The sequence below is a fragment of the Podarcis liolepis genome (assembly GCF_965112155.1).
Source record: "Podarcis liolepis genome assembly, chromosome: 2".
Lineage (NCBI taxonomy): Eukaryota > Metazoa > Chordata > Lepidosauria > Squamata > Lacertidae > Podarcis > Podarcis liolepis.
In genome coordinates, this window is record NC_139555.1 from 40,278,557 (window position 1) to 40,306,050 (window position 27,494).

At 45.6% G+C, this 27,494-nt stretch overlaps 1 protein-coding gene and 1 long non-coding RNA gene across 3 annotated transcripts in view; one reads left to right on the forward strand and one right to left on the reverse strand.

Moving 5' to 3' along the window:
- Positions 1-20,645: 20,645 nt before the first annotated feature.
- PMP22 (peripheral myelin protein 22) overlaps positions 20,646-27,494 on the reverse strand; it is a 29,903-nt gene continuing 23,054 nt past the window's right edge. For both annotated transcript variants that reach the window (XM_083487741.1, XM_083487742.1), the window contains exon 5: positions 20,646-22,340. In XM_083487741.1, the coding sequence (XP_083343867.1) occupies positions 22,174-22,340 (167 nt within the window). In that variant the 3' untranslated portion in view covers positions 20,646-22,173. The remainder of the gene's footprint in view (positions 22,341-27,494) is intronic.
- LOC310699611 lies at positions 22,348-26,206 on the forward strand. Its single transcript, XR_014522154.1, has 2 exons — positions 22,348-25,349; positions 25,512-26,206. It is a non-coding gene; the product is annotated as an uncharacterized lncRNA (long non-coding RNA).

Genomic DNA, 27,494 nt, shown 5'->3' on the forward strand with positions numbered 1-27,494 from the left:
AAAATTCAAGGGGAACACATTTTAGAGAGTGGGGGGCAACCTTGGCTTGATGCAACATCATCTACCCACCTTGCAAACAAAGAAGAGAAAATGTTTGATAAATAGCTGAGTTTCTTAATCTCCCTGCAAAGTATTCAGGATGAATACTCAATAAACAGGTCATCTGGAAGCAACCAGGGTCCCCTTCCATGGGTCAAACAACAGAGGCTGGGGGACCTGGAAGTGGTCCACTCATTGCCCTCAGTAATGTTGCCTAATGGAGTCCAGTGTTTGTTATTCATCCATCCAGGATGCTCTCATTTAAATCCAGCCTGGGCAAGGCCCACTGGCCTGTGTTCACTATGCTGCAAACTGAGCTTTAATTAAGAGGTAAAATTATTAAAGCCACAAATTATTATAGCCTCGGGATGCTCCAGGCCTGGTGATACCAAGCAGATGGTCCGGGGCAAGCAGGAGCCCTTTATAAAGAAGTCTTTGCAATTCATGAGCATTAATTATGTCCACTCCTCTCATTTTCAAGTGTTATGGTTGTCAGGACTGGCATTGTGTGGCAAGGAAGCATGATGAATGAGGCAAACCCCTTCTGGTTCAGGACATAGCCTTTGTGTAGCAAAAATTAAAAGTATTATCTCCCAGAAGAAATAGAGACTGGAATGTTTAGGCCTTTGGCTTTTCCTTCTTCTCTCCCTTAATTTTATTTTTTTTATAATCCAATTCTCTACCTGGCTTATGGTCGTTTCTTTTAGCCTGTGTATATTCATTTTCATTTTACTTTTATTTATTTTTCCTGGATCCAAAGACTTGTTTCTCTATTTCTTTATACTTCAGGGTTTCTTTGGGGTGTGTGAAATAGCAAGACTTAAAAAAATAAAATGAAGTACCCAACAAAAACATCACATCCCCAGTTGACCCCACGTAGTCCTCACTCATTGATTCAGGTTGGTGATGTCTGGTCAGCCACGGGAACAGCAGGAGAGCCCGGCTGGATCAGGCCAGAGCCCAGCATCCACAATGGTCAACCAGATGCCTATGGGGAGCTCATGGGCAGGACTTGAGTACCAGAGCATTCTCCCCATTTGTGATTCCAGGCTACTGGTATTCAGAGGCAAGCTGCTCACAATGGGGAAGGTAGAACATAGCCTAGTTAGGAGGGGATTTCATGCTTTTAGAATGTAAGGGTTCTATCCAACTGAATGCTACACAGTGTAGACTCATTCAAATTCCTGACCCAAAACAAGGCAAGGCCATCAATTGCACTGGATCCATACATGTGCATCTCCTCTGCTAGGTAAAGGTAAAGGGACCCCAGACCATTAGGCCCAGTCATGGCCGACTTTGGGGCTCCGGCACTCATCTCGCTTTATCGGCCGAGGGAACCGGCGTACAGCTTCCGGGTCATGTGGCCAGGATAACTGGTGAACCAGAGCAGCGCATGGAAACACCGTTTACCTTCCCGCCGGAGCGGTACCTATTTATCTACTTGCACTTTTGACGTGCTTTCAAACTGCTAGGTTGGCAGGAGCAGGGACTGAGCAACAGGAGCTCACCCCATCACGGGGATTTGAACCACCGACCTTCTGATCGGCAAGTTCTAGGCTCTGTGGTTTAACCCACAGCGCCACCCACGTCCCTGCTACACAGCGTAGACTCAATCAAATTCCTGACCCTAAACAAGGCAAGGCCATCAATTGCACTGGATCCCCTCTGCCGCTCTCTTGCAAATAGATGACTCCAATGACAATGGCATATTTTGGGACATTCCACTTTGTAGGGGGGAAATCAAGTTCCTTAAGGGGATGATCCTAAATTCCCTTACACCTCTTGGGTGTTGTTCCAGTGAGATCTGCGGCTGGCTCGGAGGGCAGTAGCCGGAAGTCTTAAGAAAGGGTTAACAAACAACCAAACACAACAAGCAAACTCTCCTCTCCCCTATTGTAAATATTAGTTAAGCTGCTTGCTAATCCCCCTAACCTGTTCCCCTACAATTGTATCAGGGAACACGCTGCCCCAGACCTCAAATTGACTTTTATTTCCTATTCACGCTCCCTCCCTTAGGCTCCCAGGTGGCTTCGTTGCACACAAAAGCCCATCGAGTAGCCTGCCCATTGGGGAAATGTAACCTACGGAGCATTAATGATCATCTGCTGATCTGATCTGTATGAAATCCCCAGCCTGTCCCACCTGCTTCTGTGTGGCTGAAGGGTCAGGTGCTGCTCCAGGCCTGCCCTGTGCAGTCAGAGGCACCAGCGCTTGAGGCGTGGGTCATGGCAGGACTCAGGGGGTCTCTCATTAAAGGAGGGGAAGGGCAAGTGTGCACATGCAAAAAAGAAAAAAGATTAGACACAGCATAGCAAACGGAAAGTAATTCATTATCCCGGCTCATTCTCTGGCCCATTAAAGGCTCCCCTCTCCTTGGCAGGGGAATAGGTGTTGTGCCAGGGCAGATGGGATCACGTCCAAATCACCCCCCAGGTGCTTCGCGGTGCATTAGTAGCAATGGCGAAAGGGAGCAAGGTTGTGGATTCCTCAAAGGGCCTGGCTTGGCCACAGCAGGAGGCCCTGAAGTTCATCTGTATCACAGGCACTAATTTAGTTTAATTTACTTCAAAGGCCTCCCTGAATGCTGAGGCTGAATGGATCGCCTCTTTTCTCTTTGGATGAAGGGGCCAGAGGGGCAGGGAGAGAAAGAAGCCCTGTCTCCGAAACTGGAGGAGGATACCGTTCTCTGAACGAAGACTGCTGGGAAAATAACCAGGATTGGAAGCATAATTCCAACATCGTGAGGTCAGTGGTTTCCACAGTAGGTGTTTCAAGAAAAGACGGTGTGAGATCAGGACAGAGATTCCAAGAGGTTTGGAACAGGACAACCGAGAATGATTTTTCCCCTCACCTGACAGTGAATGGCAAATGTTGTCTACCTAAAACCAGAGGTTTTCAACCTTTTTGAGTCCACGGCTCCCTTGACCAACTACATTCTTTCTGCGGCAGCCCTGTGGGGCTCAGGAGCCCAGTTATGTCACCCATTTTCCTGCAGAGCTGGCACCCTCTCACCCCTTTTCAGACATCCTCCTTTGTGAATTGTTCCCTCAGCCTCCTCTCCCATCTCCTAATTCCTCCGGGCAGCCGCCCCTGGTTTCTGAGCCACCCCCACCCCACCCAAAAGATGTGCTTCCTCACACTGCCCCCCCAGGGGCCTGGGAAGAGGATGCCCCCCCGACAGAGCACAAGAAAATTCTGCTGAAAAAATTAGGTTTCTGTGAACTATCCAGCACTTCATCCCAAAACTTAATAAGTACACTTTTCTCAGACCCTGAAACTTTTCCCAAGCCACTGTATAAGGGTTTATACATGCAGGGAGAAGGATAAGAAAGGGTTAGTTTCAGTGTGCTGTCTAATTTGGGTGTGTTTTGTCCTTCACCTGTAGCTAGTTAGGCATGTGAGAATGAGTCAGCAAGCATGTGAGAATGACTCAGCACAATCTACAGTATAAATGTTGTGTTTAAGGCAAGTTTGTCCCTGGTTTCTGCCCTTGGCCAGAGTGTGGTCAGTATCCTGTAAGGAAAGACTGTATCTACAAGTGGCTCTTCCTATAACTGTTTGGTGTTTCTGTGTTCTTTTGGCACACTCTGCTGGCATGAGGAATGGGCACTCTGCACGAGCCCCAAGTATTTTGTGTGGCTGGAAGATGCCCTTGAACTCTGGTAATGCCTCTTGTTTGTTTGGATGGAGGATAGAGATGAGTTTGTGTGTTGAAAACAGCCTACCATAGAAAGGTGAAACCTGCATTTATTGCTCCACCTACTTTTGACTCTAGCATGTGGTGCTTGGAGGATTGCCCAGCAGAGAAGGTGGCCCTTGGGTTGGAAAGGGCTCCCCACTGCTGTCTTAGGAGCTGTTGTATCGTGAGTCAAATCATTGATCCATGTAGCTCATGTAACTGTCAACGCTGACTCGCCAGCTCCAAGCAGGTGTCTTTCCCAGTGCTTTTGGCTTGGAATATCCATCAAAACTGATACCCTTGCAGGGTATTGTTTCCAATAAAGAAGAAAAGAAGTTCATCCCCCCCCCCATACCTCTTTTGAGATTTCTGGTGAAAAATGGGGATATGCATGCAGACAGAGAGTGATAAACTTAATTAGCGTGAACCTCAAAGGAGATGTTTATAAAATAATATATAGCAGGTATTATAGTCCAGATAAATGAAAGTGTATGGAACGGTATCAGATATTTGCTGCAGATGTAGGAAGGTTAGTTAAAGGTACTTTCCTCCCCCCATGTATGATGGGATGGTTGCTTAATTAAATATTCAGCGGGGGTGGATTGAAGAAACAACTGGCTGTCAACTGCAGCTGAATCCAGCAACAATATTTTGGGATATCTAAAACTTCAAGGACAGAGTAACGTCTTTTGATTAGTCACATAACAGTGATGCATATTGATTGCATGGGAAATGGATAGGACACCTTTAATAAAGCAACGGAAGAAGAAAATCTGGGACATAATGCGAAACAAAAAACTACGGGTGGATGCTGTGTTACTAAGTCCTAGTCCTTCCTTGCAGGAGACAATCTGCTAATTCGTAAGCAGCAGGTTGAACACCTTTTATCCTAGGGCTGCTGCTGCAGCAGCATTTGCTCCAAACATTATGCATTTCTCTATGACGTTGCAAAAGATTCTGGGGTGCACCTTCTAGACCATGTGCTTTTTCATTGGTACCATGGGCATGGCCAGGATTTTTGTCAAAGGAGGCAGGCTTTTGTTGGGGGTGGCAGAACATCAGATTTGTATTGATTTTGATTGATTGGGGGGCAGCTACCCCCCTGCCCTCCCTTGGCTCCGCCCATGATTGGCACCCCTAAGCAGTATCGTTGCTCTTCCCCACCACCCCACCCTAAAAGACTGCTTTAGTTTTTTGTTCACCTGGGCCAGACTTGGATAAGTTTCCCTAGATTCTCTGCAGTACAAATATTTTAAAAACAATGTCAATGGACATCCCTTTGCACTTTTGAGAATCAAGACAGGCGTCTGGATTAGGGTGATCGATTACACTCCTAGAAAAGCAACCCCAATTCAACTCTTTTCAGCACCTAGAATAGATTCTGCCGAAAGTGGCTGAGCTATTTCTGATTTATTTTTTAAAAAAGTTTTCCTAAAGACAGCAGTTTTTGATGGGAGAGTTAAAGAAGCAAACAGCACACCAGCAGCAGCAACTGGGGGTGTTGTGTTTTGGGGTGGTCCGAAATCCTATTAAGCTCCCTGAGTTTGTCCCCCCCCCTTTCTCTTTTAACACTGTTTCTAAAGATGAAAAGTCTTCTTTGATGGATGAAGCTGTGAAAATGAGTGAATTTCAAACAGAGGCCATTGGAGGGATGGGAGGTGGGGAGTGGCAGGCAGGGCCTATATGCAACCGAGTTTTCTTCAGATATTATATACCCATGGGATGCTGTAATTAAGCCATCTTTAGGGGCAGGGATTGTCTCCTTTCTTCCACCTGGCCTCCACTCAGCCACTTCTCTGAAATACTGGAATCAGGTCTTTATAGATAAGGTGGGGGGGAATGGAAAAGGGAAAGGGCAAAGGCAGTTATAGATAGCAAGTGACATTGATGGATGCAAAATGGGAAGCAGAGATCAAAGCCAAGAGGGCTGTATGACCTCCTGCTGGTGGGATGCAACAGCTAAAGCAGTGTGGCCTCAGCTCGCTCGCTCTCCCTCCCTCCCTAAGCGATGGCATCCAATCAAATCTCTCTTCATCAGCACTGCAAGCAGAGCTTGTATGGATACCCTGAGCTCCAGCACTTTGGGCTAGACTCAGGGTAGGACACACGACCCCTTTCTATCCCCCACAGTGCATATAGGATATGTGCTCCTCAAAATTTGTTCCCCTCCTGATTACAGCAAGAATGGCTTCTTCCAAGTCCCCCGCTATAATAAATATTAGTGCAGGTCACACAGCACCACGGCCAACCACCTACTAACTAACTTTGCTGTCAGCATGTATCAGGCATCTGGGCTGGGATTGCTGGGTTTTATCTTGCCATCAGCTTTGAAGTGCTGCAATTCCCATGCAGATCAGCGACCAAGAAAATTGTAGGAGGATGAGCAGTGAAGGCAGAAGAGTTAAGGAAATCTGGGTGGGAAAATCCTGACTTGCTGATGACTGTTTTTCTGGCAGCAAGCCACATGATACATGGCTTTTATATCCCAACATTACTACAGGGGAACCTTGGTTCTCAAATGCCTTGGCTCCCAAACTTATTGGCTCCCGATTGCCGCAAACCTGGAAGTAAGTGTTCCGGTTTGCAAACGTTTTTTGGAAGCCGAACATCCGACTCGGCTTCCGCTTGAGTGCAGGAAGCTCCTGCAGCCAATCAGAAGCTGCACCTTGGTTTTAGAACAGTTTCGGGAGTCGAACGTTTAAGTTTGAGAACCAAGGTGCCACTGTATTGTCTTTTTCAACTGCTGTCATTGCTCCCAGTTTCATTTCTCCTATTTATTGCTTTTATTGTTTTGCTTTCCTGTGTTTGACGAATGGTGTAAGCCACCTTGCTTGATTCTTATCAGACAGTGAGGGGTAGACACTATATGAATGCATGCATACTTACACATATAACCATTGCTTTCAAAGCGATTTCAGTGCCAACATTCCCACTCCACCACCCCCCCAAACCCTGGAAATTGTAGTTTGATATCATGCAGAAAATCAAAGCCAGATATAGAGGCCTGTGATTCAAGTAATAATAATAATAATAAATAATAATAATAATAATAATAATAATAATAATAATAATAATAATAACTTTTATTTATACCCCGCCCTCCCCGGCCAGAGCCAGGCTCAGGGCGGCTAACACCAGTAAAATGACAGTAAAAACATTATGGGGGGGACAGGTTAAAATACAGGTTAAAATGCAATTTAAAATGCAGCCTCATTTTAAAAGGAGCCCATAGATGAAAACCATAAGGGGAGGGAAACATAAGGGTCAGACTGAGTCCAAACCAAAGGCCAGGTGGAACAGTTCTGTCTTGCAGGCCCTGCGGCAAGATGTGAAGTCCTGCAGGCTTTAGTCTCTTGTGATAGTGTTCCACCAAGTCAGGGCCAGTACTGAAAAGGCCCTGGCCCTAGTTGTAACCACCTTGGATGATGAGTTTGCTGGCTTGTTTCTTGTACTTGTTAGACCCCTTCCTTTCTCCTACTGGTGCTCAGGGTAGCTAGCAGGATGGCATATTCACTTGTAACGCTGGCAGCAGTGACCTGCCTGACCAGTTGCTTTAACAGTCATGGTTTTATTTAAATGTGAGAAAAATGTGTGCAACAGCAGTGCTGCTTCAAAAAACTGTGTGCACATGAGTGTTCATGATCAGATCTATGTGTGTGCAAATTTATTGTTTTATATGACAGAAATAAACCATGGCATGCAAATCATGTACCAGTGTTGTGAAATTGGTTTCAAATGGTACCCGAAAAAGAAAGCTGAAACAAAATGGCAGAGGGTGCAAAAGATACTTTTCATATAGGGCACCAAATAGTCTAAGGCTGGACCCACTGAGAATTATTTTGCACATCCTGATCCCAACTGCCAGAACTACAGTTCACATGAATATCTAATGAGAGGGAATGATGGTGAAGCCTTAAGGCTGCTGTGTAGATTTTACTTTAGGCATCCTCTAGGAAGAGGATGCTAGCCAATCAGGGCCTGGAAAAGAAACCTATTAAAGGTGTTAAGGAAAGATGTCAAAGCTCTGCTGTTTGGGGGAGCACATTAACAGGCACCTACCTCTGGTGCCCTGGGGTGTGATATTGCAAAACAAGGGTGCCTGGGGAACTTTTTATGAAAACTGAATGCATTCAGCCACTCCATTCCCCCATTTCCCTTTAATTGTCTTTCCTTTATTGATCCTTCATGTAGCTGTTTATTTTTATTTTTATTTTTATTATTTTGAGAAGCCACTTAGATCAAGCCATTGGCCAGAGAAGCAAAATGTTTTCTTACCGAAGGAACGCTATGCTTCCTGCAACGTGGTTGATTTTCAGGGGCAATAAACCCTATTGGTGAGAGTGCCACCATAAAATTTTATGCCACATGAAACAACAAGGGTGAGAAAAACATCCTGCTAAAAGATAGCGATAAAAGCGTGTGTTGTTGTAAGCTCATTTTATTTGCCTAATAAAAACTTGAGTAAGCTTTAACCAACGGAGTCAAGGAATTGCACTGAGTGGTATGCAAGGTGCCGGTGTGGAAAGTGGGGCACTTCGTCTCTCCTGATTTTGTTTGGCTAATTAATTACGTGTGGCTAACAAACTTCGTTGCTTTGCTAATTGAATGCAATAAATCTTGTGCAGTGACTCATTGGCAGCATAAGCTGTGGCAAGGTGTATGCAGAGGACTTTGGACGGTGTACAGAGCAGCCATTGCTGGAGGTGTTTGTCAGGAGTAATGGAGAAATGGCGGCAAGGGCTCCTGAGTGGGCAAGTCAAGCTGAATATGATCAAGGGTCTGGAAAGCAAGCCTTATGTGAAAATGGTTGGATGAAGTAGGGTTTGTTAAGCCTGGGGAAGATAAGACTGAGAGGTCATATGATCACCATCTTTAAATATCCCAAAGGATGTCATGATCACATAGAAGATGGATCAAGCTTGTTTTCTGCTGCTCCAGGGGGTAGGACTCAAACCAATGGCTTCCAGGTACAAGAAAAGGAGATGAAAGTTCTGGTGGTAAAAGCTGTTTGTCAGTGGAATGGGCTACCTCGAAAGCTGGTGGACTCTGCTCTGAAAACAATGTATGTACTTTTGTAACCCAAGAAAATCTTTAATGAAAGCAATTTTTTTAAAAACCAGAGGTTGGATAGCTATCTTTCAGGGATTTAGCTGTGATTCCTGCATTGCAGGATGTTGGAATAGATTATCCTTGGGGACCGTTCCAGCTCTACAGTTCTGTGATCTTATGAAGAACCTTGTCCAGGGAACTGAAAAATGTGTCGGATTCTTAAGCCTTATCAGAGGAAACTGGCCACTCTCCAGGCACTCGGCTTAAGCTCCTTGTTGACCTCCCTGTCTGCGACTCCCGGCAGGATACAGGCTAGGTCACTATCGGCGATCCTCCTCAAGCGTGAGAAGAACACACCACTCTCCCCTCCTCCCTGCCTCCCCCAGGGAGGGGAAAGAGACAGACAGAAATGTATTTACATGTCTTTATTTCTGTCCTTGCAGCAGTACAGAGAAACACGTCTGCACTGTTCAAACTCCAACAGCAGAGAGATAAACTCCACCCCTGTACTTCCAGTACAGGTCAGATGACACTCTGAGCTAACATCCGGTGCTCAGTACAGTGAATAGACTGCCCCTTTGTTCCCATGGTACAGTCCCAAACATCAACATCCTGTTTTGCTTTCCAGCCACCTGCAGCTCGCTCCCGCATTGCTGCTTTTCCGTAACAAAATGCCCATAGGACCAGGATAGGGTGCAAGGAGGGAATTCATGAACATTGTTATTTATATATTATTTTATGGATTCGTTCTGACTCCGAAAAACACTAAAAGACTTGCTACCAAACATTTAACAGTGTGTGTATAGTATTGATAATGAAAACAAGAAATGATTTTCGTCCTCAGTTTGAGGACCTATCTTCCACAGGAGTGTCAGGTTTGGGAAGTGGGCTGTCAGTTTTCTGCACTAAGCCTCCCTCTCCCTCTTCCTCTGCCCCACCAAGATATCAGGAAAAGACTATCTAAGGAAGGAGGACTTTCAATGGAATGAGGCCGTCTGAGCGTAAGACAGGTGGGATCATTAACCTAGAGTTGAGAGGAAGAAAAATGAAAAGGTGAAACTGTGTGCAGATGACAAATTATACTATGCCTAGAAATCAAGGTGCCTTGGCATGTTTGTCAGTGGTCCTCTATGTCAGATTTGGGAAGCGGCTATTGTCAAATTCTGCTTGCACAAAAGCTTTCTTGTGATGGTCCTCCACAATGGACAATGCTTCATCTGCTCACCCAACTTCCTTCTTTGTTCTCAATTGCATGGGAGCCTCTTTATGTACATTTGGGCAACAGGCACACACCTCACTTCTCTGTGCACTGTGAGAGATCCCAGGGGATGTTCCTGTGTTGGTGTGTGATGTTGCCCCCCCCCCCCAAGCACCCTCTTAAGCTGGTGCCTCTGATCCCTGGCATCTCCAGGTAAGGCTGGAAACAGCTGCTATCTGGAATTCTAGAAAGCCACTGCCAGTCAAGGTAGCCAGTGATGAACTGGATGAACCAATCGTTTGATTCAGTACAGGCAGCTTCCTATGTTCCTATCCAATGAAATGATGGGCAACAGAAAGAAGGTGGGGCCACACAAGAAAACCAACAAGACTAACCCAAGGGGAACGCTGGAGCTTCAGTGTACTGCTGAAAATTTGTCCATATAACTCACCTGATACATTTTGGAAATACTGTGATGCACACCAGTTGTTAGAGAGACAGACTCAGACCAGAGTTCATATCCCTCTTCAGCCATGAAACTCATTGGGTGACCTTGGACCTGCCACTGTATCTCCTCCTAACTTACCTCACAACGTATGAGGATAAAAGGGTCTATGTGATAGACAGAGTTGTGTAACCCATCCTGAACTTCCTGAAAGAAGACAGGGATACAAAGGCAATAAATTATACAGCTGATGTTCAGCCACCTTCCTCGGGGACAGTGCAAATGAATAACGTATATGAAATAGACATTAAAATGAAAGCAACATCTTAAAGCAAATCAATGAATGTCCAACTTCAAAAGGAAGATAAATACAAATGTGGTGTGTCGTGTTATATATGTATATTTCACATGTGTTGTTCATTTATACTGTCCCATAGGAAGACGGTTACTGAATGCTTTGGACAATTAACATGCAATAATAAATTACTGTTTTAGAGCACAAGTTTGAGGTTTCACTTCTCCTCATGCGCTTTTTTTGCTTTCTAGCACCACACAGTCTTTTCTTACCCAAGGTGGATGTTGGGAGGAGGTGGCAAATCGGACTGCATAAAAGGAAGTTAAAGAATGGGTTACCTACCACTGGAATACTGTTGCACAAAATGGGTTCTGAGAGATCTTCAAACACATAAGGTACAAGCAATTGTGAGTTTTGATTTTAAAATGCTATTTTATGTAAATGGGTTTACATATCTAATGATATTTATTACCAGTACTTCTAAGGCAACTCACGAGACTTGTGGCTCCTTAAAGACTAAGAAATCAGAAAGTGGACTCTCCTTCCTTGGAGGTTTTTAAACAGATGTTGGGTGGCCAGATGGTCTGGGAATTAGCATGTTTTTACATGAGTAAAATGCATCTCAGGGTTATTTGTGGGGCCTGCCTGGTGTTTTTACATGAGTAGAATGTGTGCTTTTATTTAAAATGCATCTCTGGGTTATTTGCGGGGCATAGGAATTTGTTCATTTTTATTTTATTTTTTCAAAATATAGTCTGGCCCTCCACAAGGTCTGAGGGACAGTGCTGAAAAAGTTTGCTGACCCCTGGTCTAGATAACCTTGGGGCTCCTTCCACCTGTGCAATTCTATGTTTCTGTGAAATGTATTGTGGCATAAAACACCCATGGACTCAAACCCATGACACCAGGTGTGTGAAGGGAAATTGTAGTTGGCAAGCACATAATGGAGAAAATAGTACGGTGGGAGTTGAATGGCAGTGAGGCAAAAAAAAAAATGCAGCCAGTGATTATTAGAGTTGAATGATATGTTAATAATAATAATAATAATAATAATAATAATAATAATAAATAAATAAATAAATAAATAAATTTATTATTTGTACCCCGCCCATCTGGCTGGGTTTCCCCAGCCACTCTGGGCAGCTTCCAACAAAGACAAAAAATACTGTAAAATATCACAGATTAAAAACTACCCTGAACAGGGCTGCCTTAAGATGTCTTCTAAATGTCAGGTAGTTATTTATCGCTTTGACATCTGATGGGAGGGCGTTCCACAGGGTGGGCGCCACTACCGAGAAGGCCCTCTGCCTGGTTCCCTGTAGCTTTGCTTCTCGCAATGAGGGAACCGCCAGAAGGCCCTCGGCGCTGGACCTCAGCGTCCGGGCAGAACGATGGGGGTGGAGACGCTCCTTCAGGTATACTGGGCCGAGGCCGTTTAGGGCTTTAAAGGTCAACACCAGCACTTTGAATTGTGCTCGGAAACGTAGGTGTTTCAAGACCGCTGTTATGTCGTCTCGGCGGCCACCCCCAGTCACCAGTCTAGCTGCCGCATTCTGGATTAGTTGTAGTTTCCGAGTCACCTTCAAAGGTAGCCCCACGTAGAGCACATTGCAGTAGTCCAAGCGGGAGATAACTAGACCATGCACCACTCTGGCGAGACAGTACGCGGGCAGGTAGGGTCTCAGCCTGCGTACCAGGTGGAGTTGGTAGACAGCTGCCCTGGATACAGAATTGACCTGTGCCTCCATGGACAGCTGTGAGTCCAAAATGACTCCCAGGCTGCGCACCTGGTCCTTCAGGGGCACAGTTACCCTATTCAGGACCAGGGAGTCCTCCACACCAGCCCGCCCCCTGTCCCCCAAAAACAGTACTTCTGTCTTGTCAGGATTCAACTTCAATCCATTAGCCGCCATCCATCCTCCAACCGCCTCCAGGCACTAACACAAGACCTTCACCGCCTTCACTGTGTCTGATTTGAAAGAGAGGTAGAGCTGGGTATCATCTGCATATTGATGGACACCCAGTCCAAACCCCCTGATGATCTCTCCCAGCGGCTTCATATAGATGTTAAATAGCATGGGGGAGAGGACGGAACCCTGAGGCACCCCACAAGTGAGGGCCCAGGGGTCTGAACACTCATCCCCCACCACCACTTTCTGGACACGGCCCAGGAGGAAGGAGCGAAACCACTGTATAACAGTGCCCCCAGCTCCCAGCCCCTCTAGACAGTCCAGAAGGATGTTATGGTCAATTGTATCAAAGGCCGCTGAGAGATCCAGCAGAACCAGGAAACAACTCTCACCTTTGTCCCTAGCTCGCCAGAGATCATCAACCAGTGCGACCAAGGCAGTTTCAGTCCCATGGTGAGGCCTGAATACCGATTGGAAGGGATCCAAATGGTCCGCATCCTCCAGGCGTGCCTGGAGTTGTTCAGCGACCACGCGCTCAATCACCTTGCCCAAGAATGGAAAATTTGAGACTGGGCGATAGTTGGCCATACTGGCCGGGTCTAAAGATGGTTTTTTAAGAAGCGGTTTAATGACCGCCTCTTTCAGTGGATCTGGGAATGTTCCCTCACAGAGGGAAGCATTCACCATCCCACAGAGCCCATCGCCCAGCCCTTCCCGGCTTGCTTTTATTAGCCAGGATGGGCAAGGATCAAGGAAACAGGTGGTTGGTTTCACGCGTCCAAGCAGCCTGTCCACATCCTCGGGGGTAATGGTTTGAAATTGATTCCATGCAACTTGACCAGACAGAGCTCTAGCACTCTCCCGTCCCGGCCCTGCTCCCACGGTGGTGTCTAGCTCCTTCCGAATATGAGTGATTTTATCTGCAAAAAACTTAGCAAAATCATTGCAGGAGATCTTGGGGTCTTTACAAGGCCCCGGTGGTAAAGGTGGTTCCGTTAAATTGCGAACCACCTGAAAGAGTCTCCTGCTACTATTTTCTGCAGATGCAATAGAGGCGGTGAAGAAAGTCTTCTTCGCCGTCACTATCACCACTTGGTAGGCTCGACGTTGAGCTCTAACCTGTGTCCGGTCAGATTCGGAGTGAGTTTTCTGCCACCGACGCTCTAGCCGTCTCAGCGATTGTTTCATCGCCCTCAGCTCCGAAGAAAACCACGGGGCTGTCCGGGCTCCATGCAATTGGAGAGGGCGCTGCGGAGCCAGACAGTCGATAGTCCTGGTTAACTCCGCATTCCAGCGGGCCACCAGGGAATCAGCTGAAAGGCCATCAACATGGGCTAAAGCATCCCCTACCACTCTCTGGAAACCATTTGGATCCATTAAGTGGCAGGGGCGGACCATCCGAATTGGTCCCACCTCCCTGCAGAGGGGAAGGGTCATGGAGAAGTCCAGTTGCACCAGGAAGTGATCTGACCATGGCACTTCGTTTGTTTCACTTTTACTTGGTGTCAGATCACCCACGTCACTAGAGGTGAACACCAGGTCTAAGGTTGACTATGAGTTGGGCCAGTTGGAAAAGGCCCTAGAAGGGAGCAGGCCCTGCAGTCCTCACCCAGCCGATGACAAGCCACATGTTAGTATCTTACAACAGTGGATCAGTGATCATTTCTGAGATGATTGTATTAATACCTGGGAGCAGCCAGCATGGTGCCATGGAGTAGGGGCAGACTTTGGTCATCTTTGGTAATATGGTAATATGAGTGAGGCCAACATTTGGCACCCCCAAATGGATCTTCTCAGAGCCAGAGTGGTGTAGTGGTTAAGAGCGGTGGACTCGTAATCTGGTGAATCGGGTTCGATTCCCTGCTCCTCCACATGCAGCTGCTGGGTGACCTTGGGCTAGTCACACTTCTCTGAAGTCTCTCAGCCCCACTTACCTCACAGAGTGTTTGTTGTGGGAGAGGAAGGGAAAGGAGAATGTTAGCCGCTTTGAGACTCCTTCGGGTAGTGATAAAGCGGGATATCAAATCCAAACTCCTCCTCCTCCTCCTCTTCTTCTTCTTCTTCTTCTTCTTCTTCTTCTTCTTCTTCTTCCCTCTTCCATGTGACAGCCCTTGAGATATTTGAAGATGGCCATCATATCTCCTCTCAGTCTCCTCTTTTCCAGGCTAAACATACCCACTGAGTTAGATTGGCCAATGGTTCCACTCTAGATAAGGCTTTTCCCATGTTAAGAACGCAAGAACAACAAAGCCTGATAGTGGGGATCATCTTATAATCTGAGAACTATTCCTAAACACATTTGCTTCTGGATACACTGCTGACAGAAACAGGCCTTCTGTTGCCTCGTTCAGGCTTTTGCTCACCTTATTTCTTTGTGACAGTGTAGTGGAAATGTGGAAGACAATTGTATTTCGAGGAGTTAGGTGGCATGTTGCTTTCCCTTTAACATCCCCAGTTTGAGGTCTGCTGGATTCTTGTGTTTCACACACACCTGTCTGGGGTTTATTGGGTTCTTCTGTGTTGCAAGTGCTGGCTGGATGCCGGTTGCAGGTAGTGGGAGACTCTCGGTCACTCTGTATTAATCATGAGTAATGCCAGGTGCACTTGATTACATCAAGGCAGGCTATAAGAGCCATAGGTGGGAGGGGCCCGGAGAGCTTCTGCCCAGATCAAAGGACCTGTTGCTGGGAGACCTACGGTCGGGGTCTTTCACCTGCTGCTCTACCTGCGGCTCCAGGCAGCTGAAGGGGAGATTGGGTAGCCCCTGTTGGGTATGTTTTATTTTATGTTTTGCATGCCTGCTGTTTGTTAATAAAACTGTTTTGGTTCCCCTTCACCTCCCCATTCCTTTTGTCCTGATATCCTTGGAAAGAACTGCTGTATTTGGCAGCACAGACAGCACAGACAGCACACACACACACACACACACACACACACACACACCAACCAGAGTATTTGTTGCTGTCACTCCTTTCACATCCACTGGGAAGTCTTCAGAGTCAAAGAAGTAGTAATTCAATTACAGTGCCTTCAATATGTGTCTACACCCAGCTAAATCTTGCCACCATGTGGCCAAACAAGGAAGTACTGTTGTTGAGGTACACATGCAACGAAAATGAAATTAAACAAACACAGAGAGAGCATTACAATTATATGTTGGCATTCACAAGGTGTAAGTGAAAGACAAAGGTATTTGCTCAAAACGTTTTGCAAAAGGGGTTATTGTTGAGTGCAAGAAGGAGTTGTTAAACTAATTACTTTTAGGACTCGGCATGCATTAAATATTTTCCCCCAATAGGTGCTCTTTCTTCCTCTGTGGATTGTTTCTCAGCATGTTGATGCTGTTTTCCTATCCAGCTGCTTTCCTAGGCAGTTTTGCTGTAATTTAGCCATCATGGGAGTGCATTGAGATTCTAGAGGTTCCTTGGGTTCTAAACGTAGTTGCCTCAGATCTGCCTGCACATGGCAAGATCTGTTCAAGTGTCTGGTGGCCTCACCAGGAAACTAGGGGAAGAAATTGCAGGGACAGTGCAATGTATGTGAAGGTATATACATATAATTACCCTTATTTTTCATCCCAGAACTGTAGTCAAAAAGGAGAGTTCAGTTAATCTGCACCTGGTATATACAGAGCAACTGTTAATATCTCCACAATCAACTCAATATTCAGAAACCTGGCCACCCTTCTTGCTTACCCAATATTATTCCATATTCATATTTCCTTATTCTGTTTAATTCTAGGTTAGTACCAATCAAAAGCACCAAATACAATCAAGTATATTAAAATGATAGCGTAAATATAATAAAGTGTAATGTAGGCCAAGTTTCTAAATACAATTATTAATCATCATCATAACTCAATACCATTCCAAGTTAGTTGGAATGTATTATCACAGTTGATATCTAATCCATATCTGTTTCCCATAAGGTTTATAAACAATACCCAATTATCATAAAAATTGAGGGCTTTTCCTGCAACTGAATGTACTTTGCAACCTTTCTACGTTATTCCACATTTTAACCAACCACATTTTCACTGTTGGTGTTTCATAGACACTCCACTTCGTAGCAATCTTTTTCCCCCCAGCCAAAAATAGGAGTGGCACACTTTTTTAAAGTAGTGAGGTGAATATGGGATGTGTGTGGAAATGTGGCCATAAAGACTGAGGTACCTCTGGTTACGTACTTAATTCGTTCCAGAGGTCTGTTCTTAACCTGAAACTGGTCTTAACCTGAAGCACCACTTTAGCTAATGGGGCCTCCTGCTGCTGCTGCGCTGCTGGAGCATGATTTCTGTTCTCACCCTGAAGCAAAGTTCTTAACCCGAAGCACTATTTCTGGGTTAGCGGAGTCTGTAACCTGAAGCGTATGTAACCTGAAGTATATGTAACCCGAGGTACCACTGTACACTTAAGTGGACAGCTCTAATGGGGCTTTTCAGTTTTCAGGAGAAAAGGTGATTAAAGAGGGGAGCAGGATAGATGTGCATGCATGATGTGGATAAAGCAGATAGCATCCCGTGAACCCCAATCTCCAAGGGGTGAGAGATTTAAGGGGTGTGAGCACATACCTTGGATTGGGCTTCCTCAGAATGAAGCCCATTGGAGACTCTGGTGTCTTTTGGATATAGAGCTTTATTTACACAGGCTGAGCATAAGACGGAAGTGTCTGCAGTTTTATTGCTCCAACAGATCTTGCTCCCCTATTGATTTCCAGCCCTCCCTCCCTCTCGCAAAGCCATAGCTTTGCTTGCTGCACAAAGAGCGAGTTGGGCCTCTCTGTGTCTTCCCAGCTCCAGAGGAGATCAGAGTTTGAATCCTGCTCAGTCTGGCGGTGCATCCCTGTTCCTTGTTGGGAACAGGTGCACACAGCCAACACAGGGTTTAACCCCACTCTGCTGCCCAGCAGATGATGACATGAGAGATACAAATCAATGTCTATGTGAAGTTAAGGTGAAGTTAAGGTTGTTACATCTTACATCATGAAGACAGGTGCAAAAAGAGTTCATAAAACTTCTCTACAATCTTCTTATCCTTCTATAGCACACCTTTAACTCTCTTGTCCAATCACCTCCCCAGCTGGTTTCCTTTCTCATATGTTTAAATATATTTCTATGGTTGGTCTAAATGTTTTCAGAGATACACTGCTCATATTATTTTCACGTCCCTCGGCATCCGCTTGCTTTTCTTGTGCCAACATTGTGTTCCTTCTAGTTCCCATTTGGGCAAGAGCTCCATTTTCTGAATGAAGCTTACTTGCCTCTAATAGCTTCCTTGACTCTGCTCATTAATCATGCTGCTGTTTTCTTGGACTTCGTAGGACTGCTCTTGCCCTGCTTCTCTTATTTAAATAGCATGTGAGCTTCCCATGGGCATCTGTTGGCAGAAGCAGATTTAGGGCAGTGCAACTGGTTGTGCCACACTGGGTGCCAAGCCTAGGGAGCACTGCAGGGCATTGCAACTATGACACATAGTGAACTGAGCAGAACATAAGGCAAGAGGCAGGGGCCCTGAATATTGGTGTTGTGCAGGGCACTGCGGAAATTTGAAAGACCAAAGTCTGTAAAGGAGTGGATTCCTATTTCCAGAAAGCTTAGACCATTTCCCTGTGGTCTTATAGCTCCCCCCAAAATATGCAATAAAAACAAAATTGTTGTAACGTTTAAAAGCTCAAAAGCAAAACCCATAACTTTTCTTCCCATTTCAAATTACATCAGGAAGAGGAATTGCTGATAGTGCCACCTTTCACCACGAGATGGCAGAGTTTCACCATCTTTCCCATTGATAAATAAAGACTTAAAGAGTTGCTAAATTGCTACAGCCAAGCATAAAGGGGTTTGTTTGCTTTTTGCTCAAGCATAAACATGCTTTTTCTGAGACACCAAACAAAATTTTCTTCAGTGTAGCAATGTCTGTAATCCAGTCTAGTGCCTGCAAAAGGTGTATTGAATATCAGCCAAGCTTTTCCTCTGTGGAAATTCACAGATCAAACATTTCTGAATGAAAAGGGAGCATTTGAAAAGCTTCCCTCAAATGCATGAGGCTCTATAATTTCCAGGAGTGTGCATGTAGGGCAGAGATTATGAGGAAGAAAGATAGAGTTTCAGGAATTCAAGTTCAGCCAAGATTTAAAGAGCAATTTGAGTGCATTGTGGGAAAAATCATTCTTTGCCCAATCCATTATCAGATGTTTCAAAAACCAAATGACATATTGAATCTCCAGTATTTGACTCATAACTTGCCAGGGGCTGACAGGAGTTATAGTTCAGTAATATCTGGAAGGCCAAATGTTCCACATACAACCTGTTAACCTTATTTCTGCCCATGTGATGTTGAGTACACGCTTACTTTTTCTGATTGCCTTATAATAATGCCAACCAGCCACTTGGAACGTCAAAGTTGAAATCCAGCTTTCCCCAACCAATTAACTCTACATATGTTGAGCTCCCATCAGCCCCAGCCAGTAATGCCAATGTTAAAGGCTGATGGGTGTTGTAGTCCAACATATCCGGAGGGAACTAGGTTTCAGCAAGGCTTATCAAATCCATTAGTGTTAACCACTGTGAGGGCAACAGAAAGGCCAAAGGCCAAATGGAGACTCTTCGCCTAAAGGTAAAGGTAAAGGGACCCCTGACCATTAAGTCCAGTCGTGGCCGACTCTGGGGTTGCGGCGCTCATCTCGCTTTATTGGCCGAGGGAGCCGGCGTACAGCTTCTGGGTCATGTGGCCAGCATAACTAAGCTGCTTCTGGCAAACCAGAGAAGTGCACGGAAATGCCGTTTACCTTCCCGCCGGAGTGGTACCTATTTGTCTACTTGCACTTTGATGTGCTTTCGAACTGCTAGGTTGGCAGGAGCAGGGACTGAGCAATGGGAGCTCACCCCGTCATGGGGATTCGAACTGCCGACCTTCAGATCGGCAAGTCCTAGGCTCTGTGGTTTAACCCACAGCGCCACCCGTGTCCCCTAGACTCTTCGCCTAGCACCCCTCCCCCCAAAAAACCCATCTTAAAGTGTTCCATGCTACCTGTACCACAGCAGATTGTAAGAGAGCCTGAGTGGGGAAAGTGCTGGCGTTTTGGTGGAGCAATGTTCTTTCCATTTTGGCCTCTTAAGTCAGCTGCCCCGATTTAAGCACAAAAACAGTGAGTGGAGCATCACCAGTTTTATTGACCAAACTCCAGCCAGGCAGCCTGGTTCACAAAGATGTAGGAGGAGCCCAACCAACCCCATGTGGGATTTAAGTCATGACCTCTTGGCCCCCAACACCCCCCAGAGAGGTAGCCTGCGTCAGCGGCCATATCAATTTCCCATTAAGATCCAGCATCACAAAGCAAAAAGACTACAGTCGTCTTTAGGCCTCTGATGAAGACTCTGGCTCAGAACACAAAGGGTTACAACAGGGGTCAGCAAACTTTTTCAGCACGGGGCTGGTTCACTGTCCCTCAGACCTTGTGGGGGGCTGGACTATATTTTGAAAATAAAAATGAATGAATTCCTATGCCCCACAAATAACCCAGAGATGCACATTCTACTCATGTAAAAACACGCTGATTCCTGGACCATCCGCAGGCTGGATTTAGAAGGCAACTGGGCTGGATCCGGCCTCCAGGCCTTAGTCTGCCTACCCATGGACAAGAGAATCATCCCATAGGGAAGGAAAATAGGTCATACTATAAGCAGCCCTGAAATGTCTACCTTGTGTATCTCTTCTACCTGGCTTGTTTATTGCTTGTCTTCAGTGTTGGGGAATGCAATGGGTGAGAGAGAAAGAGAGAGAGAGAGAGAGAGAGAGAGAGAGAGAGAGAGAGAGATTTCCCTACGGAATGATTCATTGCAGGCAGCTAGTGGATATGCTAGCCCCAAATGGGGGTAACCAACAGGTGCCCTTCAGATTTTGCTAGATGCCCATTTTCATCATTCCTGGTGATTGACCATCATTTGGAGGGTACCACATTGGTTACCCCTGCCTTAAATAAATACATACAGCATCTTATTGTTCTAACCACATATACAACCAAAGGCCAAAGCATGTGAGTTATTCTGACTTTTATTTTGTTGCTTCTTAGTCCACACAAGTTGGTATAAAATCAGAAAAGCAAAGCAAAATAATCATATAATAATGTCTGGAGTCTTAGCATCAAAAGGCACCGCTTACACATCTACACACGGCTGCCAATACAGTTCATTGCCAGACACACTTTTGGGGGGGGGGCACACAGAAAAGGGTTACAGAGGAGCTGGAAGGAGGGAGGGATCCTCAAGGGGCTAGAAGGTTCACTTACTTCCCTCCCGACCATGAAGTAAAAGGAGTGGGGGAGAGAAATACCTTGGTTATAAATGCTTTATTAAAAAATAATAATAGTAATAATAATGATGATAGCAACTTTCCTAAGTACAAAAGCAGTTACAGGCTGTATATATTACACAAGAATTATTTATCATTCCTATTCCTTGGTTTATCTCAAAATCGTTATCTGACTTTCCAGTGAGTAAGGTTAAATGGCTTAGCGATATAAGGAATGGTAAATAGATAGCACCATTTCACAGATTTGGTATTCAATTTTGTAAAAGGGGTTATGGAGAGGGGTGGGGTGGGGGTCTGAAACTTAGAAGGGTTCCTTGCTTTCCCCTACTTTAGCTTATTCTTTCTGCCTATTGTCCCACAACGGGCAAGGTTGGGGGGCGACACACCAGTGGGTAGTTACAAACCAACATGGCGGACTTCTTTTTCGTCCCGTGTCTCCCTCCAGTGTTTCTTCTTAGCATCAGTGCTCATCTTGGCCATCTCAAAGTACGGAGAAACGGACCTGATTTAAAGAGGGATTTATGAAGGACTGGCGACATTTCTGTGCTCCCAGGAGCTCCAGTTGTCATACGAAGAGGGGGGTGGGGAAGGTGGTGATATTATGCAGCTTCTGGTTGCATTGGTGGGACTATCCTTCACATACGACACCACAGCTTGACTAGCATTCCAAGGGGTTCCAAAGCTGGGCTCACCCAGCCATGCGTTCCTCATCGTTGACATTCCCCTCCCCTCTACGTGGCCATTGCAACCCATCTTTTAGTTAACGTGAGCATATGAGGGGCATAAGCAAACATCAGTGCAGTGGGCGGCGTATCACACCTATCTGAGGACCAAGTTTATGGCTCTTGCCTTGTCATGTGGCTTGGGGATTGGAAGTGGAGAGCTATGGAGGAGGGATCCATTTGCTTCCACAGCAAGAGGGGAGGGGGAACGGCACTCTGATTATGCTGTTAGGAGTTAAAGAGTCCTTAGGCACTTTCTTTAGGCTTTAAACATGGCGGCAGGTCAAACAAACAAAAGCAAACAGTACTATGTACATATATGTAAAAAGTGTTATAAATAGGTTTTTTTTAAACCATAGATACTATATACATCTTCAATGAACACAGTAACCCTTCTTTCAGTTTGGTTGTTTTTTTCCTTGTTGATATTGTTTTGGTTAACTTCCTTTTTATTTGTTTGTTTCCATTTCCTAACTCATCAAGGCCCCCTTGTCCTGAGTGCTGTAGTCTCAGCGGCCGCCCTCGACACATCATTCGCGCTTCCTCAGGATGACGTAGATCACCCCACTAATGACGGCCAGCGGGAAGGCCACCCAGGCCAGGATGTACGAGAAGCCAAAGGAGATGCTGTCTACAGGGGGATGCCAATCTGTATGTCTCGCCGTGAAGATGGTGGCCCCGGACATCACGCATAGACCTGCGAAAGAGAAGTCAGCAAAGAATGTAAGCAAGCCAATCCCGGTCCAACATGGAAGATCAAGCTGGGATGTATCTGTTATAATGAACATCTCTCCTTCCCCACCTAACTCCTTCTGGACTTCCCTACCACAATATTTAACAAGATCCATCAGCCTGGGGGCCTTTAAATAAATTCATGGAGGACAAAGCACTCTCAATGTCTGCTCGCCACAGACCTTGACAAGATACGCCTCCGAATGCCAGTGGCTGGAGAAAGAGCTGTTGTGCTCATACCCTGCTTAGGAGCACCTCAAGACACCTGGTTTGCTACTGTGAGAATAGGATACCAGACGAGGCAGGCCTTTGGCCCAATCCGGCAAGGTTCCTCTTACGTCAAGAAATTTCAGGCTGCAAGCAGGTGTGAGCAGCCTTTTTGCCCCCAAGGACCAACTGGGCGAGTGCTTGAGCATGTGCGCATGCGCACACATGCTCTTCTGGCTATCAACGTATCTCCCTGTTGAGGAAGAGAAACCCAATAGGAAAAGAGACTTTGAAAGCAGGATCACACAGGTGCCTGCCAAAAAGAGCCTCACTTTCAAAGGTTCTGCAAACTCCAAGGCATCACTATCTTTTGCAGTTTTGTATTCTTCAATATAAGGACCTTAGTTTTGTTTGTTTTTAATCAGCTTTGAGAAGAGAATTAAATTCATGCAGGATCAGCCTATCCTTCTATCTCCAGAAACACCACATCTTGGATTTACTGTGGTATACAGTACCTAAGTTTTCCTATTACAACTGCCACCTTAAAAGTTCCTCTTAACTGAAAGAAATGGCCACCAATCCTCTTTTTTGAGCTGGGAGGAGTCTGCAATTCCCAATCAAGGAAATTGGATCAGCCCTCTCTTCCTATGAAGGACTGCTCCATTGCATTTCAACAGGTACGCTGGTCTGGCTGAGGCCCTGCTCTATAATGTACTAGGGAATAATTAATCCTGCCTTGCTGCTAATAATTAAAGCAGAAGTTTGTCTTCTTTTTTTCCACTCTGCTGCCTCCAGTGCCCTAAGCCCCTGTGATCAAAGCGTGAGCAGGTCAAACCAGGCCCCCTTCCTGCACTAATGCCTCTAAGTTCAGCATCTTTGTATTGCCACCTCAGCAATACCAGCTCTAGAACTATTTCCTCCCTCCTCCTGAAAAGCTCAGCACCAGCGACTGCCAGGATTACACAATGGCTCTTCTATTCAGTGCCCAGAACAAGGCCTTTTCATTGATCCCAGCAATTCCACAACCTGCTCAATGTGCCACCAGAGTAGTCTCTGTTCCAAAGCCCTGTGACCTCAGGACCACCTACACCTAACCACAGTGATATTTGAGCTGTTCTTTCCCTCCACACTGCCCCCTTTGTTTGCACAAAAGTGCAGGAGTGGGAATGTGTTGAATTCAGAAGCTGCTGATGCAGCTCCCATTCTCTGGGCCATCGAGAGGACACCCACAGCCACAGCCACCAGCCCATGGACTGGGAGCATAAGCAATTGTCTCTCACTTTGGGTGGGATGGGGTGGAAAAAAAGAGCAGAGCAGTCGTGCCACAAATCACCTACTGGCACTAGACAAGAGAGTGTGGATTGTGCATGGGAAGAGCTGGGAAGGAGGAGGAGATGATGGTGGTGATTTTGTTTCTGCTTGAAGTAACCAATTTTTTTTCACTGGACCTCCAACAAGTGTGGAGGGTGGGTGGAGAGAGAAGGCACTTAAAGGGGTAGGGAATTAATACAAATGTCTTCTGTTCCCATCTTGCAAAAGAAAATGGAAAGTCCGTTCCTAGAGACAGTATCTGATGCAATCTCCATGGGAGAACACCCACTGGTGGAACAAAGGCCACCGGGTTCATCTCTGAACCAGAATAGAGTTGAAATTCCAGCACTCATTTGCATCTCTAGCAAAAGGAGGGCACACACAGAAGAAGTTGGAAGCACTATCCTATAGGATAGGAGAGGAAGATGGCACCAGTCAATTGATTTGGGCCTAACATAAAATTTAGCCGTCCCAAATAATTCCCCCGCCCTCCGACTTTGAGGATAGGAAGAAACTTCAAAGCAACATATTTGAGCCACTGGAAACACCAGGATAAGTTTTGTATGACTGAAACCTGGTGCTATGGAACGTTTGCATTCAAAGTCTTGAACTGGGAACCCAAACACAAGTGTTATTTTGAAAGTCAGTATCTGTCATGCACACAAATTGATCTTGTAATCTGATCTACTTCTGCATGTCTCTGCAGGAAAAAAACAAACGCTTCAGATTTGATAAGATTCATAACATGCTGTATTCAAATGTTGATGGAATCAATCGGTCATTATAAAAGTAAAAAAAAATCTGCATGAAAGTTGCTGAATTTGGCATGATAAACCTATTATGAAAGCATATGCTCAAAACTCAGATTTTGTTTTCTAGTTACAATACTGTGTGACCATCATGTACTCTGAGACTGAGTTCAGTTTTAATTGCATTTCCTGGATAGTTCACTTGGTTAGAGCATGGTGTTTATAATGCCAAGGTTGCTAGTTTGATCAGCTGCATATTCCTGCATTGCAGGCGGGTGGACTGGATGAACCTTAGGGTCCCTCTCGCTGAAAGACCCACACAAAGAACAGAAGTACACCTAATATTACCCAGACAGTTCCCTGTGATCAGCACCCTACTCCTTCCAAAGATGCTGGAAAGTTACACATTAAAACCAGGCATATTTAAACTGCAGTTTATAAGCAGCACAGGGCTGAGTCACAGGAAGGAAGGTTGCCTTGGGGGCAAGATCATCTGCAAAGAAAGTGATTGACGGCTTGCAAAATGCTTTCTCATGGACTGGAGAGCAGGGCTGGCTTCCAAATGCTCCACCCAACAGAAACAGAGGTTCCAATTGCTCACACTGAATTGGCCGGAGAGAATCAGGAAAAACACGAACAGGAGCTATCTTTATGCTGGCTGCTGAGGCTCCTAAATCTTCACAGCTACCAGCAACGGTATATACAAGGTATGGATTAATGTCCATAAAGCCCCAGGAATGTTATGAGGAAATGCAACCCTGACTTTGAAAAAGCAAACCTTTTTGGAGGAATGCAAATTAATCTGAGCACAAGCCAAAACAGCTCCCACTCTGGAGGCTCTTAAACAGACTCTCTCTCTCTCTCTTTAGGAGCCAGGGTGTGGAATGCTCACCCAATGCTAGGCTGAAGTGCAGTGAGATGAGGGACAGGAGAAGAAGCTGCTGACACAAGAACTATTCAGAAGCACACAGCAGCTCCCTTTCAAGCCTGGTGCTACAGGAGTCAGAACTGTGGACTGAGTGGGTGAATGGCGGTTGATGGTACTTCAAGCCCTGGGAAAGTGGTTGGCAAGCGTGCCACAAAACAAGTCCAAGAGATGGTGCCATTGCAGAAGGCAGTACATAAGGCAGTCCTGATTATCTTAGGACAGTGATGGTCAGACTTGGCCCTCCAGCTGTTTGGGGACTATTGAAGAGCATTCTTCTCTTCAAGGATCTGTGCCGGCTGGGATTGTGATGAAACATCAATGAGTTGCTTCAGGTTTTCAGTTTCTAAATGATACCTCTTCAGAAGGGCATCCTCATCCATAACTTCATTTATTATTGGGTGGTTTTTCATTTTTTTTGGCTGTACTAGCAAACTGGAGGGTTCTAAGAGTTTCTTCGACGGATGTCAGAGTGACTGTGCTGATTTCCACCCAGTGATTTGTGGAGAATCCATGTTAACGTACTGTCTCTGTAGTTAATGTTGTTAGAGGGTTTTTTTCCTCTGGCGGCAGATGACAGAAACTATGACAAAATGAGACCGGTGTAAAACAAATCAAATAACGGCTTTATTACAAAAACTACAAACAACAAAGCTTGTGGGTGTTTTCTCCCTGCAGGCAAAGTTCAAAGTGCAACTTTTCCTCCTTTTGTAGTCATGACCAGCTGTACCCAATCTGCCCAGAGTTCACAGAAACAGTTCTTAAAGGTACAAACATCTTTACTGTTTCTTTGCAGAATGATTCCCAAGAAATGTAGGCTCCAGTCTGATCTTCACAAAGTTTATTGATAACTTGGCTCAAGATGGAGAGGCTCCGGTTTACAGGTGAAACTCGAAAAATTAGAATATCGTGGAAAAGTTCATTTATTTCGGTAATTCAGCTTAAAAGGTGAAACTAATATGTGAGATAGACTCATGACATGCAGAGTGAGATGTGTCAAGCCTTTATTTGTTATAATTGTGTTTACGGCATACAGCTGAAGTCAGCCTCCCCATAAAGCTCATCTGCGGAAGAAAGCATGAAGTGCTCCAAAATCTCCTGGTAGACAGCTGCATTGACCCTAGACTTAATGAAGCACAGTGGACCAACACCAGCTGATGACATGGCTCCCCAAATCAACACAGACTGTGGAAACTTCACACTGGACTTCAGGCATCTGGCATTGTGTGCCTCCCCATTCTTCCTCCAGACTCTGGGTCCTTGGTTTCCAGATGAGATGCAAAAGTTGCTCTCATCATAAAAGAGGCTTGGGACCACTGAGCCAACAGACCAGTTCTTTTTTTCTTTAGCCCAGGTAAGACACTTCTGGCCTTGTTTCTTGTTCAGGAATGGCTTGACAAGAGGAATACGACATTTGAAGCCCATCTCCAGGATCCGTCTATGTGTGGTGGCTCTTGATGCACTAACTCCAGCCTCAGTCCACTCCTTGTGAAAGTCCCCAACACGTTTGAATGGTCTTTTCCTGACAATCCTCTCCAGGCTGTGGTCATCCCTGCTGCTTGTGCACCTTCTTCTTCCACACTTTCCCCTTCCGCATAACTTTCCATTAATGTGCTTCAATACAGCACTTTGGGAACATCCAACTTCTTCTGCAATTACCTTTTGAGGCTTTTCCCTCCTTATGGAGGGTCTCAATGATGGCTTTCTGCACAACTGTCAGGTCAGCAGCCTTCCCCATGATTGTGCTTCCTACTGAACCAGACTGAGAGACCATTTAAAGGCTCAGGAAGCCATTGCAGGTGTTATGGATTGAATAGCTACTGCACCTTTTCACAATATTCTAATTTTCTGAGATTGTTTATTCCAGACAATGTTCCCTTTCTCAGCAAGGTCTGCATTCTCTCTGGCAGGGAGCAGGTGCACCCGC